At 36.4% G+C, this 16,733-nt stretch overlaps 1 protein-coding gene across 5 annotated transcripts in view; it reads right to left on the bottom strand.

The window, feature by feature from the left end:
- SPATA17 (spermatogenesis associated 17) overlaps positions 1–16,733 on the bottom strand; it is a 137,675-nt gene that overhangs the window by 115,250 nt on the left and 5,692 nt on the right. For 4 of the 5 annotated variants that reach the window (XM_074351626.1, XM_010974015.3, XM_074351628.1 and 1 more), the window contains exons 2-3: positions 8,384–8,473; positions 4,257–4,338 (exon numbers count right to left, since the gene is read on the bottom strand). In XM_074351626.1, the coding sequence (XP_074207727.1) occupies positions 4,257–4,338; positions 8,384–8,473 (172 nt within the window). The remainder of the gene's footprint in view (positions 1–4,256; positions 4,339–8,383; positions 8,474–16,733) is intronic. The other variant, XM_074351629.1, reaches the window with a different exon arrangement.

The raw sequence follows: 16,733 nt of genomic DNA, 5'->3' as shown, positions 1-16,733 counted from the left end.
GTAGCATTTATGCTTTGCTGCCCTCAGTGTGATGGCAAAAAATAGTGTATTTGTTATTAAACATAATATAAACTATGTAATAGTAAAATATAATTTAAAAAAAGGAAATTTAAAAGGATAACAAGATGTATACAGCTGTTCTGTATAGGTTTTATTGATGAATTCACTTAGGTAATGTTCAAAGTTTTCCAAAAGAGGCAGATGAAATATTTGAAATTTTTTCCAGCACTATTGCCTAGGGAGATGACTATTTTCACTTCACCGTTTATGAAATAAAGCAAGGAGTAAGGACAAGCTACAAAGAACATTGTACAGTTGGAAACAAGAAGGGTACAAAAACAGTAGGACCATTTGACCTCAAATGGGAAAAGCAGGTTGCAGTAAAATTATAGCAGGAATTCAGCAGGTATGGAACAGACGTATACTGAGCACACAACCATGTGATTAGAAATTCATTGTTAATTAAAAAAAAAAAGAAGAAGAAGATGAATCAGAGCACATCCTCACTAACAGGGAAAGATTTTCAAGTTGTGAATCAACAATCTTTGACCCCTAAGATGGACAAATGTGGGTTATGTTGCCAGATATTGCGGCATGAAAGGCAGCAGGAAGACCTGAAATGGAGGTGGAAAATTAAAACAAACAATAACAGCAGTCGTCCAGGAAGCAAGAAAGAGATCATAAAAGAAAGCTGGAATGGCTCTGCTATCGTGGGTTAGTGAGGGCAACACGGTGGAGAACGCGTAACACTGTAGGACTAGATAAGCCAGTTGGTGTTACTGTGAGAATTATTTAAAAGCTGGATAGAAGTATTCTGGTCCAGCAGAATTTTGAGGGAGGCCGTCTAAAAATACAGAACCTATCTAAAGATATCCTAGGACTTCTGTCTTTTCACAGTTCACGTTGTGTTGACCTTTGCCACATTTGAGATTGTTGACAACTCTAAGTTTTCTAATAGTTTTCTCCTCTCCTAAATCAGAGATACTGCATCTCTGCTTTTCTATTTGTTATCTACCTATAAGTCCCTTTCCTCTGCCTGAATCCTACCTTATGCATTCCACAAGCCTTAATTCTTGGCCCTCTGCTCCAGTGTTCGGATACTTTTCCATCAGGTAGAAAATCCTGTCATCTTATAATGATGGCTCCAAGATCTTTATCTCCAGCTCTGCCTCTTAATCTAAAAGTTCACTTTAATAAGCATTTGTTCAGTGCTAATTAGAACTTACCAGACACTCTGCTGAGCGATAGCAAAATCGCCTTACAAGATACCACCACATGGAGGTGTCCTAACATCACCACAAACTCAAAAAGCTCAAAACATTTTTATAAGTTTCACTGAGTGTCCCATTCAGAATGTTTCTTATAAAATCTATGCTTTTCTTGTCATTACAACCATTAATCAGCTTTGCCAAGACAAAAATGCAGCTATCTTAGTAGCTTATAAGACAAAAATTTTATTTCTCACTCACATTATATGCAGGTTAAATTTCCATGTGACTATGGCCCACAATACATGGTTTAGCCCAAAATCAATGGGATGGGGTTAATCAGTCCTTTCTAAGAAAGGGGGTAGTGAATAATTTTGGCCCAAACTGATTCTCATCACCAGCTATGCTGACCATGGTGGGGTCTTCCAACTTAGAGCCCCGTGAGTTATTAATTTATCCAGTTAGCAAAAAGTTCTGCAGGCTTTCTCTGTGACATTTACTGTATATGTGAGAAATAATTAATAGAACAGTCACTGCCATTCAGAGCTCCCAGTTAAATGAGATGTAAATAAACAAATGTTTTACAGTGATGCGCACCCACCTACAGGAGCAAATCTTAAGGAAGGTGCACCTAACATCTGCAGTCTCCCACCATCCCTCACTCAGCCTCAGGACATAAGGGAAGGATAATCTTTAAGTAAAGTCTTGAATGATGAGTCGGATTCAGACCAACAGGAGGCAGGTCAGAGTGAAGAAGGGCATTCCAAGCAGAGTAAACAGCATTTGCTAAAATCCTGGAAGACGCTGTGTATTTTAGCAAATGGTTGAACATGGCCAGAGTACATTTATTCAGGTGTATCAAGAAATGAGGTTAGATAAGAAGTGATCATGAGACTATGAAAAACCAGCAGGTCATGCTGAAGAGTGTGAATTTTATACCATATGCTATGGTGAGGACTGTAGGCGTGGGAGTAAAATTATGACATTTAGGTTGGAAACAAGACACTTGTATGCAGGCAAATGCAAAGTATTTCACAACTGATAAGAGGCACAGAGTGGGGAAAAGAAGCTGATGGGCCTTCTAAGACGACTGGATTTCCAGTGAAATGGTTGTACCATGTACCTGAATAAAGGAATATGCAAGGAGGAACATATTTGGGGTGCCTCAGGGACATCCCAGGAAGAGCTGTAGTAAGTAGTTAGCATATGGATCTAGAGGAGTCAGGAGGAACTGAGAACTCAGGCACACACTTTAATCTCCCTGATCCTCCATTTCTCCATCTGTAAAATGAAGATAAAACACCTGCACTTTCTACCCGACAAACTGTTACTGGAAAATACGAAACAGTGAATGTAAAACATGTTTTTCAACAAAGTCCTTTAAAAATGTAGGAAATTATTGTATGAAAGTCACATTCAGCTCCTTACCAACCTTCTGCTGCTCCTCAAACCCTCTGAGCCCTCTGGATCAACATCTTCACCATGAACTAGTACACCAGGCTCTTTCCCAGTTTTGAAACTTCATTCATGCCATTCTGTTCCTTCCCTCTCCCCAGCCTCCACTCTACTGAATTCCCTGCGGTTCAGCTAAAGGCTCATTTCTTTGAACTTTGGAGATGATATTAACTTCCCACCTGAGCACATATTATCTGCCCATGCGTGTTTGGTGGGGGGAGTAACTTTTAAATTGACTTGCCTTTTTAATTAATTTATTTAACAGATAACATATTCACATTGTTTAAAATTCAAAAGCTACCAAAGAAATTACAGTAAAAAGTCTATTTCCTATGTTTATTCCTCAAGTACTTATTCTTGTCCCCACCCTCCCAGGCAATTAATATCATTAGATTTTTGTGATCCTTCCCCAGAAAAGCAAATTAAATCAGTAGCTTTCAGATCATGTTCTGGTGGCTCAATATAACAACAGATGCAACATGGAAAGAGACCACGCAGTTGCATTTCCTCGGCTTCCAAAATAGCTGTGCTGTTTGTACCAGTTTTACATACAGGGCTAAAAATGTTGCTAAATTTTAGTTAAGGAGGAGTTCTGTTACTAAATTAGTTTTAAGATCACTAACCTATACCATTCATTTTATAACCTAATATACACTATATGACATTATTATTATTGTATATAGCTATCATGCAAAAAAATTATGCAGAATAAATTTGGAAATAGTGGTTTACACACAGTTACCCTCTTCCTCCAAGAGGTCCCTGTATTAATTAAACATGTTTTAAGTTTTTCTCACCAAAAGTGAACTCTTATCATTTACTTATTTACTTTTTCTTTTTCCTCTCTGTTCACTTAGATGCACCTAACAAAGAATAAGTGAAGCTCAAACTACTACAGAAAAAACATAGTAACAAGTCAGAAAATTAGCAAAGTAGGCGAATGATTAGAAACTTCATTCCATTATCAAAAGAATTTTTTTTTTCCTAATTTCCTAAATCTCTTAACAAAAGTATAAGTTGGCATATTATCACCTACTTCTGTAAGTCAGTCAGTGGATACAGATGATTGTAGACTGCTACATTTATTAAGGTAAAGCTTCAAAAAATCCCAAGAGTCAATCAAAGGGAATGATAAGTAGCACAGAGAATAATTCCCTTATGTTGTTATTTTGTAGAATTAATTTGGGGCACTTCAACCAATGTTTATTAACTGCAGTGGGCCAGGGATTAATCTAAATGTTGGTCGTCCAAAAATGAACAAGCTACAGTGTTTACTCTGAAGGAGCGCATCATCTAGGAGTAGAGAGAATCTTCAACAAATAAGTACATACAAATGCATACGCTGTGAAAAGCACTGTAATAAAAATAACATGTCTGATATAGTTTGGGTACAAAGAAATGAGTCATCGATTCTGCACGGAAAAAATCAGGAAAGGCTTCTCAGAAGTCGTATTCTAAATATTAAACCCAATTTTGTTCTTATATAAATATTATCAGTAACTTCAAAACTACATGCAGATGTGAGTGAAGTGAAAAAGTTACAACAAATAGTATAATCTGGATGCTAACGTGTGTAAATTTCATAATATTTACCTTGACAATGAGTTGATAACGTTGTCTGCCTAGGTAACCTCGCCACCATTTTTGAATGGTTGTTGCTACTGTGTGTAAGTGCCTGGGTGAAAAACATGCTTATTAGTATGCTTTCATTGAAACAGTAATATATATTAAATTTTTGCCTGGAATATATCTTTGACAACTCAAGAAATCAAATTCAAAGCTGAGTTTATATATACTTTTAAACAGTAAGACAGTTATCATCCTGTGATCGTATTAATCATTCCTAGAAATAGAAAAAAGCCATAGATAATTATTCAATATTTCTTTGGGGCTTATGATTAAACATTTTAAATTTTAATTCCTCTTTAATAATAATTCTCTAAAATATTTCTGAATGTTAAGACTATAAAACAGGAGAGATCTCCCAAGATGACAGAGTAGAAAAGACCCTGAGCTCACCTCTTCTCACAAGCACACCAAATTTACAACTATTTAAGAACAATTATCAATGAAAGAGACCAGAAAAGACCTTCAACAACTAAACAAAGAAGGAACCACGACGAGGCAGGTAGGAGGGGTGGAGCTGCAGCTTAGTCAAAGCCCACACCCCAAGGTGGGCGAGCCACAAGTGGGAGAAGGATCACAACTGCAGGGGTTTTACCCAAAGAGCGAGGGTCTGAGCTCCACCCTGGGCTCCAGAGCCTGCGGTTCCGGCTGCAGGAAGACGAGTCCCAGAATGTTGGGCTCTGAGGGCCAAAGGGCTTGCTTTTGGGAGAGCCAGAGGCCTTGGGGAAATAGAAACTTCACTCTTCAAGGGTGCACACAATCTCACACGCTCTGGGACCCAGGGCAGAAGCAGACATTTGAAAGGAGCCTGGGTCAGACTCACCTGCTGATCTTGGAGAGCCTCCTGGAGAGGCAGGAGGCAGCTGGAGCTCATTTTGGGGATGCAGACACTGGCAGCAGCCATCCTGGGGATCCTATTCTACCACATGGACACCAGTGCTGGCAAATGCCATTTTGGAATCCTCCCTCTAGCTTATTAGGCTCAGGACCCAGCCCCACCCCTGCCCGCCAGGCTGTAGGCACCAGTACTGAGACATCTCAGGTCAAACAACTAACTGGGAGGGGGCACAGCTCTATCCAACAGCAAATAGGCTGCTGGAACACCCCCACGCCTACAGCAGCCCCTAGACAGGGCCCTGCACAACAGAGGGCTCAGAACCCAAGGGCACACAACAGTGCACAGACACCAGACCTGGGAATTCCAGGGCCCTGCAGCCAGCAGCTCTGGAACCAGCTCTGCCCACCAGTGGGCATGCACCAGCCCCAGAACCCCCTGGGCCCTGGCCCCACCTACCAGTGAATCTGTTCCAGCCTCTGTGCCAGCCTCACTCAACAGTGGGCAGACACTAGCCCCAGAACAACCATAGCCCCACAGCTGGACCCAACCCACCCACCCACCAGGAGGCCAGCACCAGTCCTGGGGTTGGCTGGTCCCTGGCCCTATCCACTAGCAAGCCAAAAATTCCCTATCAAAATACTAATGGCATTTTTCGAAGAACTAGAATAATTTTATTTTTGAACTTTATGGAAACACAAAAGACTGAGTAGCCAAAAAAATCCTGAGAAAGAACAGAGCTGAATATATCATGCTGACTTCAGGCTATACTACAAAGCTACACTAATCAAAACAGTATGGTACTGGCACAAAAATAGACACATAGATCAATGGAACAGAATAGAGAGCCCAGAAATAAGCCCATGCACTTATGGTCAATTAATTTACAACAAAGGAGGCATATACAATGGATAAAGGACAGCCTCTTCAGTAAGTAGTGCTGGGAAAACTGAACTGCTAGCTGTATGTGAAAAAATAAAATTAGAACTTTTTTTCACACCACATACAAAAGAAAATTTAAACTGGATTAAAGACCTAAATGTAAGACTGAAAAATGTAAAACTCTTAGAAGAAAACATAGGCAAAATACCCTTTGACATAAAATCATAGCAATATTTTTTGGATCTGTCTCTCCTAAGGCAAAGGAAACAAAAGTAAAAATAAACAAATGGGACCTAATCAAACTTAAAAGCTTTTGCACAGTAAAGGAAACCATTGACAAAATGAAAAGATAATCTACTGAATGAGAGAAAACATTTGCAAATGATATGATGGTTAAGGTGTTAATATCCAACATTTGCAAACAGCTTGTACAACTCAACATCAAAAAAAAAAAAAAACCTGATTAAAAAATGGGCAGAAGAACTGAATAGACATTTTTCTAAAGACAACATACAGATGGTCAATAAGCATATTAAAAGATGCTTAATAATTATTATTGAGAAATGGAAATCAAAACCAAAATGAGATTTCACCTTACATTTGTCAGAATGGTTACCATCAAAAACACCACAAATAACAAATGTTGTTGAGGATGTGGAGAAAGGGGAACCCTAACATACTGTTAGTGGGAATGTAAATTGGTGCAGCCACTATGGAAAGCAGTATGGAGGTTCCTCAAAAAACTAAAAATAGAACTACCACATGATCCAGCAATCCATTCCTGGGCATATATCTAAAGAAAACAAAAACACAAATTTGAAAAGATACATGCACCCCAATGCTCCATTATTTACAATTTCTAAGATATGGAAGCAACCTGTCTGTCTTTCAACAGATGAATGGATAAAGATCGATCGATCAATCGATCGATCTATCTATCTAATCTATCTATCTATCTATCTACCTACCTACCTATCTATCTTTCCATCCATCCATCCATCTATCTCTACATTAAAATACTAGTCAAATGAAATTTTGCCATTTGCAACAACATGGATGGATCTGGAGGGTATTATGCTTAGCGAAATAAATCAGATAAAGACAAATACTGTATGTTATTACTTTTATGTGTAATCTGAAAAATAAACTCATAAATATAACAAAAAAGAAACAGACCCACAGATATAGAGAATGAACTAGTAGTTACAGTGGGGAGAGGGCAGGGAAGGGCTGGACAGGGGTAGGAGGATTAAGAGGTACAAACTACTATGTATAAAAAGCTTCAAGCATATATTGTACAGCACAGCGAATATTGTCAATATTTTGTAACTATAAATGGAGCATAATCTATAAAAATTTTGAATCACTATGAAACTAATATTGTAAATTACTTCAATAAAAATAAACAAATCAAAAAAAAAAGAAGAACGCAATGAAATATTGAAAGATATTTTTTAAAAGACTATAAAACAGGTCATAGTGACATGCTGAGAAATCAGGCAGGCACCGTGGATGTGACTCACTATAAGTGCTCTGAAATAATTTGTGAGGTCAAGTAGCACTTCCCTTTTTCATTCTTATATTACTCAGTCTATCCTATCTAATGTCAGTTTAGTCTGCGGAATTAGAAAATACTCTCTTTGCTGCCATGTTCCTAGTTTGTATAGTTACTCCCTAAAAACCCTTCATCTTCATGCTTTTATATGCATGTCTGGCTCCCACTAGTTAATTTAAGGTAGTATACAGCATAATCCCTAGCTCACCATCTGAGTTACTATGGACCAGTCATATTCTTCCTCTACCTTATCCAGGGCAATATTTTTCAGAATTGATGAGAATTTGAAGGAAAGTTCAAGCACTGAAGAAAAAGTGGAAACAATTAAGACAGGGATAAACTTCAGTCTCTTTGTAATCAGAAAGGACTCACTCTCTGTAGTCTGAAAGGACTCATTCAGTCTCTCCGCATTAGGAAGGACTCACCATTTGCCTTTATCCAACATGTTGGAAAGGACTGGAATAGGTTCCTTTGTTTTGTTTCGTTTTGTTTTTCTTTCTTACTAGTCAGTGAATTCATTGCTATAAATACAACTGCAATCACTTGTCACATCCTATGGAACTTGAAGATAATCTGATCAAGTACACTTAGGACATTCATAATTTTTAGAAGAGACACAGCCAATATTATTTAGTTTTTTTGATACATAAGAAAATATGACCAAAAAGAGTTATATCTTTAAAAGACATGCAATTTATTAACTTCATTACAAGTAAAATAAAAAAAAAATTATTTGCGATGAGAACTATATGAATAAATTACATTTTCTAAGGAGTGTTATTTTTATGATTATCTGAAGTTTCCATGACAAAATCAATATACCTGATATATGCTCGAACTTGACATCCTCGGAACCAGCTCTGGATTTTAACTGCTGCATCATTCTCCTTTTTCCGAAAGACATCCACAACACTAAAAAAAATTTTTTAAAGCATTTCATTAGTGACTAACATCATTCTAAAGCATATCAACCTTTACACTTAATTTTTAATTTCCTCCAAAATGATAATTATAATTCAAATGTCATTTTAAATAACATTAAAATGCTAAATAAAGAAAGTATTTCAGAAATTATGATCTGTGTTTTAAAAATTAACCTTTCTCTAAGAGGCCATGTGCTTTCAACAGCTTTACTTTTTTAATTTTTATAATCACCTATTTGCAACTAATTAATTCACCAGTGGTTTTTATAAGGAAATTTAAAAAGCAATGCGGTATTTTGTCATTATTTTAAAAATATGATTATTTGAATTTATTGTTTAAATGCCACTACACATATCATGCAAGATTAAAATGCTTGCATAGTTCACTCATTGCATCAGCTAAATGAACTGCCTCTAAGTAAGATAAATCCATCATCTTGCCTATTCTAGATAGAGTTCTTAAAGGAGGCAAGGGGCAAGGCCACAGGCCTTATAAGGAGATAAGAAATTCAGTCTTCAGCTTTTACTGACTTACAGGAAGAAAAGGTTTAGTCAAGACAGATCTCCATTTTAATTTTATCAGTCCTTATAATTCTCCCCCATCCCCATTTGATAAAATCATATTGCTTAGGCCAGTTACTGTGGAATACAGAGTAATTTCTCTCCTAAAACACTGGTTGACACAAAATTAGCGCTTTATGTTTGTTAAATGAATAAAGAATGACTAGTCACTTATTTTTCTACTTTTTAAAAAATTCCCTCAAGAATTTGTTTTCTGAGACATGTTATTTATTTGTTTTCATTGTATGTTAGATTAAATATATAGAGTTCACTAAGTCTATACAGTTAGAACAAAAACAGAATGGGAAAAAATACTTCAAATAATGCTATGAAGTTGGCTGAGAAAGAAAACAGGATTAGCAATTAAACTGTCAGTGACAAATAGCTGAAGAAACAAGTAGATGGCTTATCTACCAGGTAAGCAGGAGAGAAAGGTACCTAGAAAGACTGACTGAAAAGGATCCAAAGAGAGGAACAAAAATGATGCATCAAGTCGGTGACCCAGATGCAAAGAGTCACGGTGAGAAATTGTGCCAATTAGTAAGGTGCATAAAGTGTAGTGGAAGTGAAGGACAAACTGTAACACTACACAAGAGGTCCTTGCTGTTTATCTATTTTATATACAGCACAGGGAACTATATTCAATATCTTGTAATAACCTATAATGGAAAAGAATATGAAAAAGAATATATATATGCATACATATAATTGAATCACATTGTTGTACACCTGATACAAAGACAACATTCTAAATCAACTAAACTTCAATAAAAATAAATAAATAAACACAAAATGAAAAAAAACTGCGTAAGAGAATAGAGTCGCTCACTTTACCGGATAATGGAAGGCACCATGATAAGATTACCAAACAATGTGGTAAAATTTGCTGGAGATAATGAAGTGTGTGAGGGCACACTGGACAACTGGGAGAAGAAAGTTTCATTATTGCTGTCTGTTTACACTGCATGTACAAAATAACAGCAGAAACATGTATAAACTATTCTTGGCTCAAATTATACTCCACGTGGGGGAGAGAACAGTTTTAAGTCCTTCCCTCAAGGAGCCTTCCTTGAAACCCCAGACTACATTAGGCTTCCGTTACACACCCTCATAGCTCTTCATAATATATAACACATCATGTGCAATTGTTTAATGAGGGTCTCTCCACCAAACTAAGCTCCAAAAGGCAGTAATCTTTGGCCCACATGGCTTTCGCAGTGGCTCCGCCAAGATAATAGACATTATTTCTGACACTCAACCTTTGTCTTCCTAGAGCTGCATCCTCTGGGGGAGCAGCATGCCGACTGGCACACTTAATCCCTGTGAAGAATGCCACTTGCACGCTTCCCTCACTGCACCTTTCACAACATGGGAATCTCTCCCCATTTCAGGATGACAGAGTTGCTGAGGACCCCACAGGTGGCCCCATGCCCCTAGGAACTTGAATCTTGGGCTGATTATGGGTAAAAGACAGGCAGATAATCTGAAAGAGTCTGTTGTAAGAAATAGAGAAAAGAATAATTATATCTTAAACAAATTAATACTTTATATGCCAACTGTTCCTAGCATTTTTACATCCCACTCTGCTAACTCATATATAACATTTTCAAAACCTGTATGAAGTAAATTAATGTGCATATTTGACAGAGGAAGATACTGAGGCAAAGAGAGGTGTAGCGATACGCCCAAGGTCACATACTGGTGTAAGAGCTGAGATTTGATTCTAGGTATTTGATTCTAGGTAGTCTGGCTCCAGGGGTGGCATTCTTAACCATCATGTACCCTAAAGGGGAAGAGAGGAAGAATGAGAAGGAGAAAGGAGGGAAGTAAGAGGGAAGAAGCATCAAGGAAAAAAGAGCAAGAGGAAAAATGCATGTAAAATTTTCTAAATAAAATATTGAATCATTGTGGCATAAAATAGCACCAATCTCCTTAAAACAATAAAATAGACAGAAAGATGAAGATATGGAAAAACCCAACATCCATACCAAAAAACCCAAAATTTCTCACTATACCAAGTACTGTGAGAATGCAGTACCATAGGCACTCATCTATATGGCTGGAAGGAAACCATTCGGTCTCTGAACACATACAGAAAAGTGAAAAACTCCCAAGACATCAGGGATGTTCAGCAGAGATGCAGACACATACACATTTAGTAAAACTATAATGAGAGTGATAAATTCCAGGACAGATGTGGGGGACATTTCTAAAATTTGTCTTGTCTTCATACACTGGGAATTCCATAAATGAGAAAACCAAAGACTTCGTGCTCTTGTCACTGCATTTGAGGGAAAGAAAAGGAACTTCAAAAAATGAACAACCCAAATGAAAAGCAGCAAAGACAGGCAATGTACAGAACAGACAATACAAACGACTTACACCTTTAAAAGCTCTTGCCTTGCGCTCTGGGTACATTTGCACTTTTGAGACCTGCAGTTAACCATCTTGCGAGTGCCAATGTGTACTTCAGGGAAAATTACACTGAAACAATCAAGGTCCTTAAAATTTCAGAAAGCAAGTCTCTTTAGCCAAAAAGCTGGAAGTAGGGTTGACAAATGGTTACCTGTGTTAAATTTTACTGTCAAATGTCATCACTGTTCCAAAAAAGGTAAACACATTTAGAATTTTGTTCTCAACAGTTAACTGATTAAAGTTACTTCTGCAAAATATGTGACTTTGACTCTTCTGTAAGGCAATTGGAAAGAGGAGATATTACTTTTACGTACAAAGTTATTTATTTATAGAAATTTGGGTACAATGTACATTGAAAAACATGAAAAGTACTGAAGAAACTAACAGATGGCATTGAAGTGTCTTTAATGAAAGTTCAATTTACAAAATGGGTTTTTAAAAAAGCACGAAAAGACACTCAGGATGACTCAAGAATTTTATTTTTTTAATGATGTATCATTGTACTACTAAAATAATAAGAACAACCTAAATGGCAAGGTTCTTAACTAGGTTTCACAATTTTGTGTATAATACAAAGGGATATTAGACTCCCTGAATCTCATTATTGTGGCCTAGAACCGCACACCTCCAAAGTTTAACTGTCTCTGGTTCATGGACATTTATAGGGAAAGATGTTAAATAAGGGGGAAAAAAGGTCCTGGTAAAAGTGACAAGTATTCTGCAGTGCTGTAGAAGTTAATGGAAAGGCATCAGGAAGGGAGACCACGACTAAGCAGTGCCAAATGCCATGAAAAAGTCATGCAGACAAGGCCAATGTTTCAAGGGGTAGCACGGATAGCGGGAATCTTTCATGTTTCTTTTAACATCTTACCTTAGCACCTTAGAGTATCTTATCACACGATATTCTAGAGCAGGATATAAAATGTCATTTAGGGCAAACATAGAAGAGATAAAGCGACACAATGTCTGCTGGAGCAGGCAATTCAAAGAAGACAGCATGTAAAGAAGATAAGGACAGAAAAACTTCATTCAAAAAAGGCTGATGTAAAGTCAAATTCCTGATAACGGGATAAAATGGCTTCTCATGGTTATTTAACCCTTATTTATTAACATTTAATATGACTATAGTAGATCTGTTTTTCATTTTTAAATATGCAGTTAACCCTTGAACAGCATGGGACTAAAAGGCACCAACACGCCATGTAGTCAAAAATCTACATATAATTTTACAGTCAACCCTCCACATCTGCGGTTCCGCATCCAGGAATTCGGCCAAGCAGGGACTGTGTAATACTGTAGTATGTATTTGTTGGAAAAAAATCTGAGTTATCAGTGGACCCGGGCAGTTCAAACCCATGTTGTTCAACCGTCAACTGTGCTCTATTTAAATTACTAAAAACATTTTTCTCTCCTTTACCGCCAACAACAACTGACGATCTTTACAAAGAAGGGAAAAAATACACTTCTTTTTAACTAATGTATTAGTTTGCGCTTACCGCTTACTTATAATTGTCATAAGAAATGCAGAAGATAAGCAATCAAATTAATCTGTCTTGAGTTTAGGTTTTTAAACTCTCCTGGTAATAATGCTAACATATAATATACCTAGTCAAGAAGAAGATTAAGTAATTTATTTTTGGAGTTATTAACAATCTCTGTTTTTTTTTAAACATACAAATCAAAGCATACATATTATGCTAATAAGAAGTAAACATTAAATTAGAACTATACATTAAATTAAATGGAAATGTTTTACAATAACTAGTAGTTGAATTATTGCCAAGTTTCAATTTATGTGCTGAAATTTGACTTCTATATACATTTTTCTGTTGCCCTTTTTTTTAACTGCTTAAAAATGAAATTTACAGATACTTGGGTTACCACTGGGATGCTGAATACTCATACAATATGTCATGAACTGCTAGACATTTTATGTTTAAAATGAAAAATGTGGGTAACACTTTATTTTAATGGTATATTAATTAGTTCCAAATTATAATGAAAATCCTATAGCAGTGAATAAAATATGACATCTACATGAATTTGAAATAAATTTATTATGATCAGCATTATCACAATGAATACTAAATGAATTAATAATGATGAAAGACCAAAAGTACTACCAGGAATGTAATAAAACATCGAGAAAAAGCTGGAAGTTTCCAGTCACTTCATCATCAACTAGAAAGAAGTACTATAACCCTGTCCAACACTATATTCATGTGTATCATTACAGGCCAGGAAATAACTGATGATAAATAAAAAATGTGTGGTTAAGTATTTTTCTAGTAATATGCAAAAATTATGCATTTTACACATCAACGTACTGTGCTTAGTCTGACCTTAGCTCCTGAATAAATACTAGATTAAAAACCCAATACTCTTTCCTTCTCATTATCATGTAAGTTGTAGCTAGTTTAGACATTAGGAATAAAATTCCAATATTAGCTGTCCTGTGTTATAAGATATATTGATGTGTAAAATAATTATTTTTCCCATATCATTTCACTACTAGGTCTTAAGGATTTCAAGCTCCGTAAAGGCAGGAATTACGCTTAATTTCCACTTTGTGTTCTGATTATCACCCATGTTACTAAGAAGAGGTCAACAACTACTTGATGGCGATACATAGGATGACAGTTTAGAAGGCAGAAGCCATGCTTTGTTTTCCATTAATAGTCTCCATTATTATTATTATAATTTCACAGCTCAGTGAAACATAGGTCATAAATATATAAGCGTTAGATCGTAAAGTAGGAATTATCATAGTTTGTCCTGCAGATTTATATTGTGAGTGAACTTTTAGAATATTTTATATTTACTTTTCTTCATCTTCCTTCTCATTTCACTTCATTTCCTGAATAATTAAGTCCTAAAGAAGTCAGCAGTGGGCAAGGAGAGTAAAGATCTGTGCTAGAGGCAGGGCTGGGGAAGACCCCAGGGTCAGTGTGGGGAACCAGCACCAGTGCTGGGTGAGATGGGCATCCATATGGGTGGGGGGAGGTGCGACCTGGGGTAGGGTGTCACAGTCTGAGTAAGATTATTTCCATGGAGAAGAGGCCTGGCTTTAGGTGTTGAGGAAAGGCGAGAAAAGGGTAAGGTGGGAGGGCAGACAGCATAGGGAATCAGAGCCCAAGAGTGAGGAAAAGGGTATCCAAGTTGGCCGGGAGGTTAAGGTTTCACATAGAGAGGTGGACCCCACACTGGGTGAGAAGAGATATCCCTAAAAGGGAAAGCAATTATGGTGAAAGGAGTTTGGTTACATACAGAGGGGTTGGTCAAATAAGTGAATACATTAAAAATAATGAAAGCCAGGTTTCTCAGTTAGAAAAGGAAAAGAAAAAAAAAACTAGAATGAACCTTGTCATGCTGGATTTGAAACAGAGTTGTCAATGTAAATCATGGATTTCAATATCTACATGGATGGATGGATAGATAGATAAATGTAGACATAAACTCTGGACAGATGCACACATGCACATATTTTCTAGTTCCCTCTTGAGAGGGCCTGAGAACAGCAACACCCAACGGCACAGGCATCTACTAAAAGAAACAAGGGCTCCTTGAAAAACGGGCAACTCCAGAGCTGGGGCAGGAAGAGTAAAAGCTAAAACTGAACTTTTTTGTGTCAGGAAGCAGGAAACTCTTACTAGGATCAGGACAAAGAGAAAGCTCCTAGTGGCTCCCATTGAACAAGTCTGGGACAATGCCAGCATGAAAATAAATAATAAAAGGAATAGATCTTAACCAATCAACTAAAATAGGAATATATATGAGTTTATGATGATATAAATGAGAAAATAAAAAATTGAAATTCAGATGAGGAATAGGATACATATAAAGCTTCAAATTACCTGCTTTTAAAAAATGCCTACTAGTTACAAAGGAAAAAAGAACATCATAGTGGAGAAGTATAGCAGATGACACCTTAGTGACATGATCCAAATGAACTCCATCACTAACTGGACAAATCACAATTGTGCAGTACCTTGGCAGATGCATTGAGAAGACTAGATCATCACTTCCGTGATATTTTGCTCTAGGTACATAACCTGAATCTAATAGAGGAAAAATCAGACAAACCTAAATTGAGGGAAATTCTACAAAATAACTGATCTGTGGTCTTCAAAGGTGTCAAGGTCATGGAAATTGAAGAAACATTGAGAAAATGTTCCATATTAAAGATAACTGAAGAGACAAGACAAACAAGATCCTTTTGCTATACATAACATTATTTGGACAACTGACAGAGCTTGACTGGAGTCTGAAGATTAGATGGTAGAAATACACCAATGTTAATTTCCTGATTTTGATGGTTGAATTGTGGTTAGAGAATATCCTTATTTGGAAAAAGAATTTGGAAGGCAGTGGGTTGGCAGATAGCCACCTAACCCCATTTATTTTTTGAAAGAAGTCTCTCTGTACCATATTACAACTTTCACGTAAGTTTGAGATTACATACGTGTATACACACACACACACACAGAAGAATAGCATCTCAATATTGTTTTAATTTCTTTGAATATTTTTCATAGTTTAAAATATATTTTTAATATTTAAAGTAGACTTAAAAATAAGGGAAATTATCATGCATAAGGATAATCATCTTATACTGATAAAAATGTTAATCTAGCAAGCAGATATTATCATTCTAAAGGCGTATGCACCCAATAATAAAACTCCATAATAAATGAAGAAAAACGTGACAAAAGTGAAAGAAGAAATAGACAAATCCACAACTATAGCTGGAAATTTCAGCACATCTCCCTGAATAACTGATAGGACAACTGTATAGGAAATTAAAAACAGTAAAGAAAACGTGAACATTTATCAACCAACTTGATCTAACTGACATTTATAGAACACTCGACCCAATAATATGTATTTGATATATCTTCAAGTTCACTGATCTTTTATTTGCAACACTTTAATATGACATTAAGACCATCTAGTGATTTTTTCTTTTAGATATTGTGTTCTTTTATCTCTGAAAGTTTCATTTGCTTCTTCTTTATATTCCACTTAACTTCTCATTATGCTCAGATGTTCCTTTAAGTCCTTAAGCATATTTTGAATTGTTATTTAAAAATCCTTGTCTGCTGATTTCACTATCTTTGTATTTCTGTTCTGTATTTATTAACAGATTTTTTTCCTCCTTGTTGTAGGTCTCAGTCTGTTACATTTTTGCCCTACTAATAATTTATGAATAGATCCTGGACACCATGAATGCTATGCTGTTGAGAGTTTGGATTTTATTCAGAAATTAACCCCCA

The sequence above is a fragment of the Camelus bactrianus genome, chromosome 23 (assembly GCF_048773025.1).
Source record: "Camelus bactrianus isolate YW-2024 breed Bactrian camel chromosome 23, ASM4877302v1, whole genome shotgun sequence".
Classification (NCBI taxonomy): Eukaryota; Metazoa; Chordata; class Mammalia; order Artiodactyla; family Camelidae; genus Camelus; species Camelus bactrianus.
The sequence above is the reverse complement of the archived record's forward strand: the minus strand, read 5'-3'. Positions and strand labels throughout refer to the sequence as shown.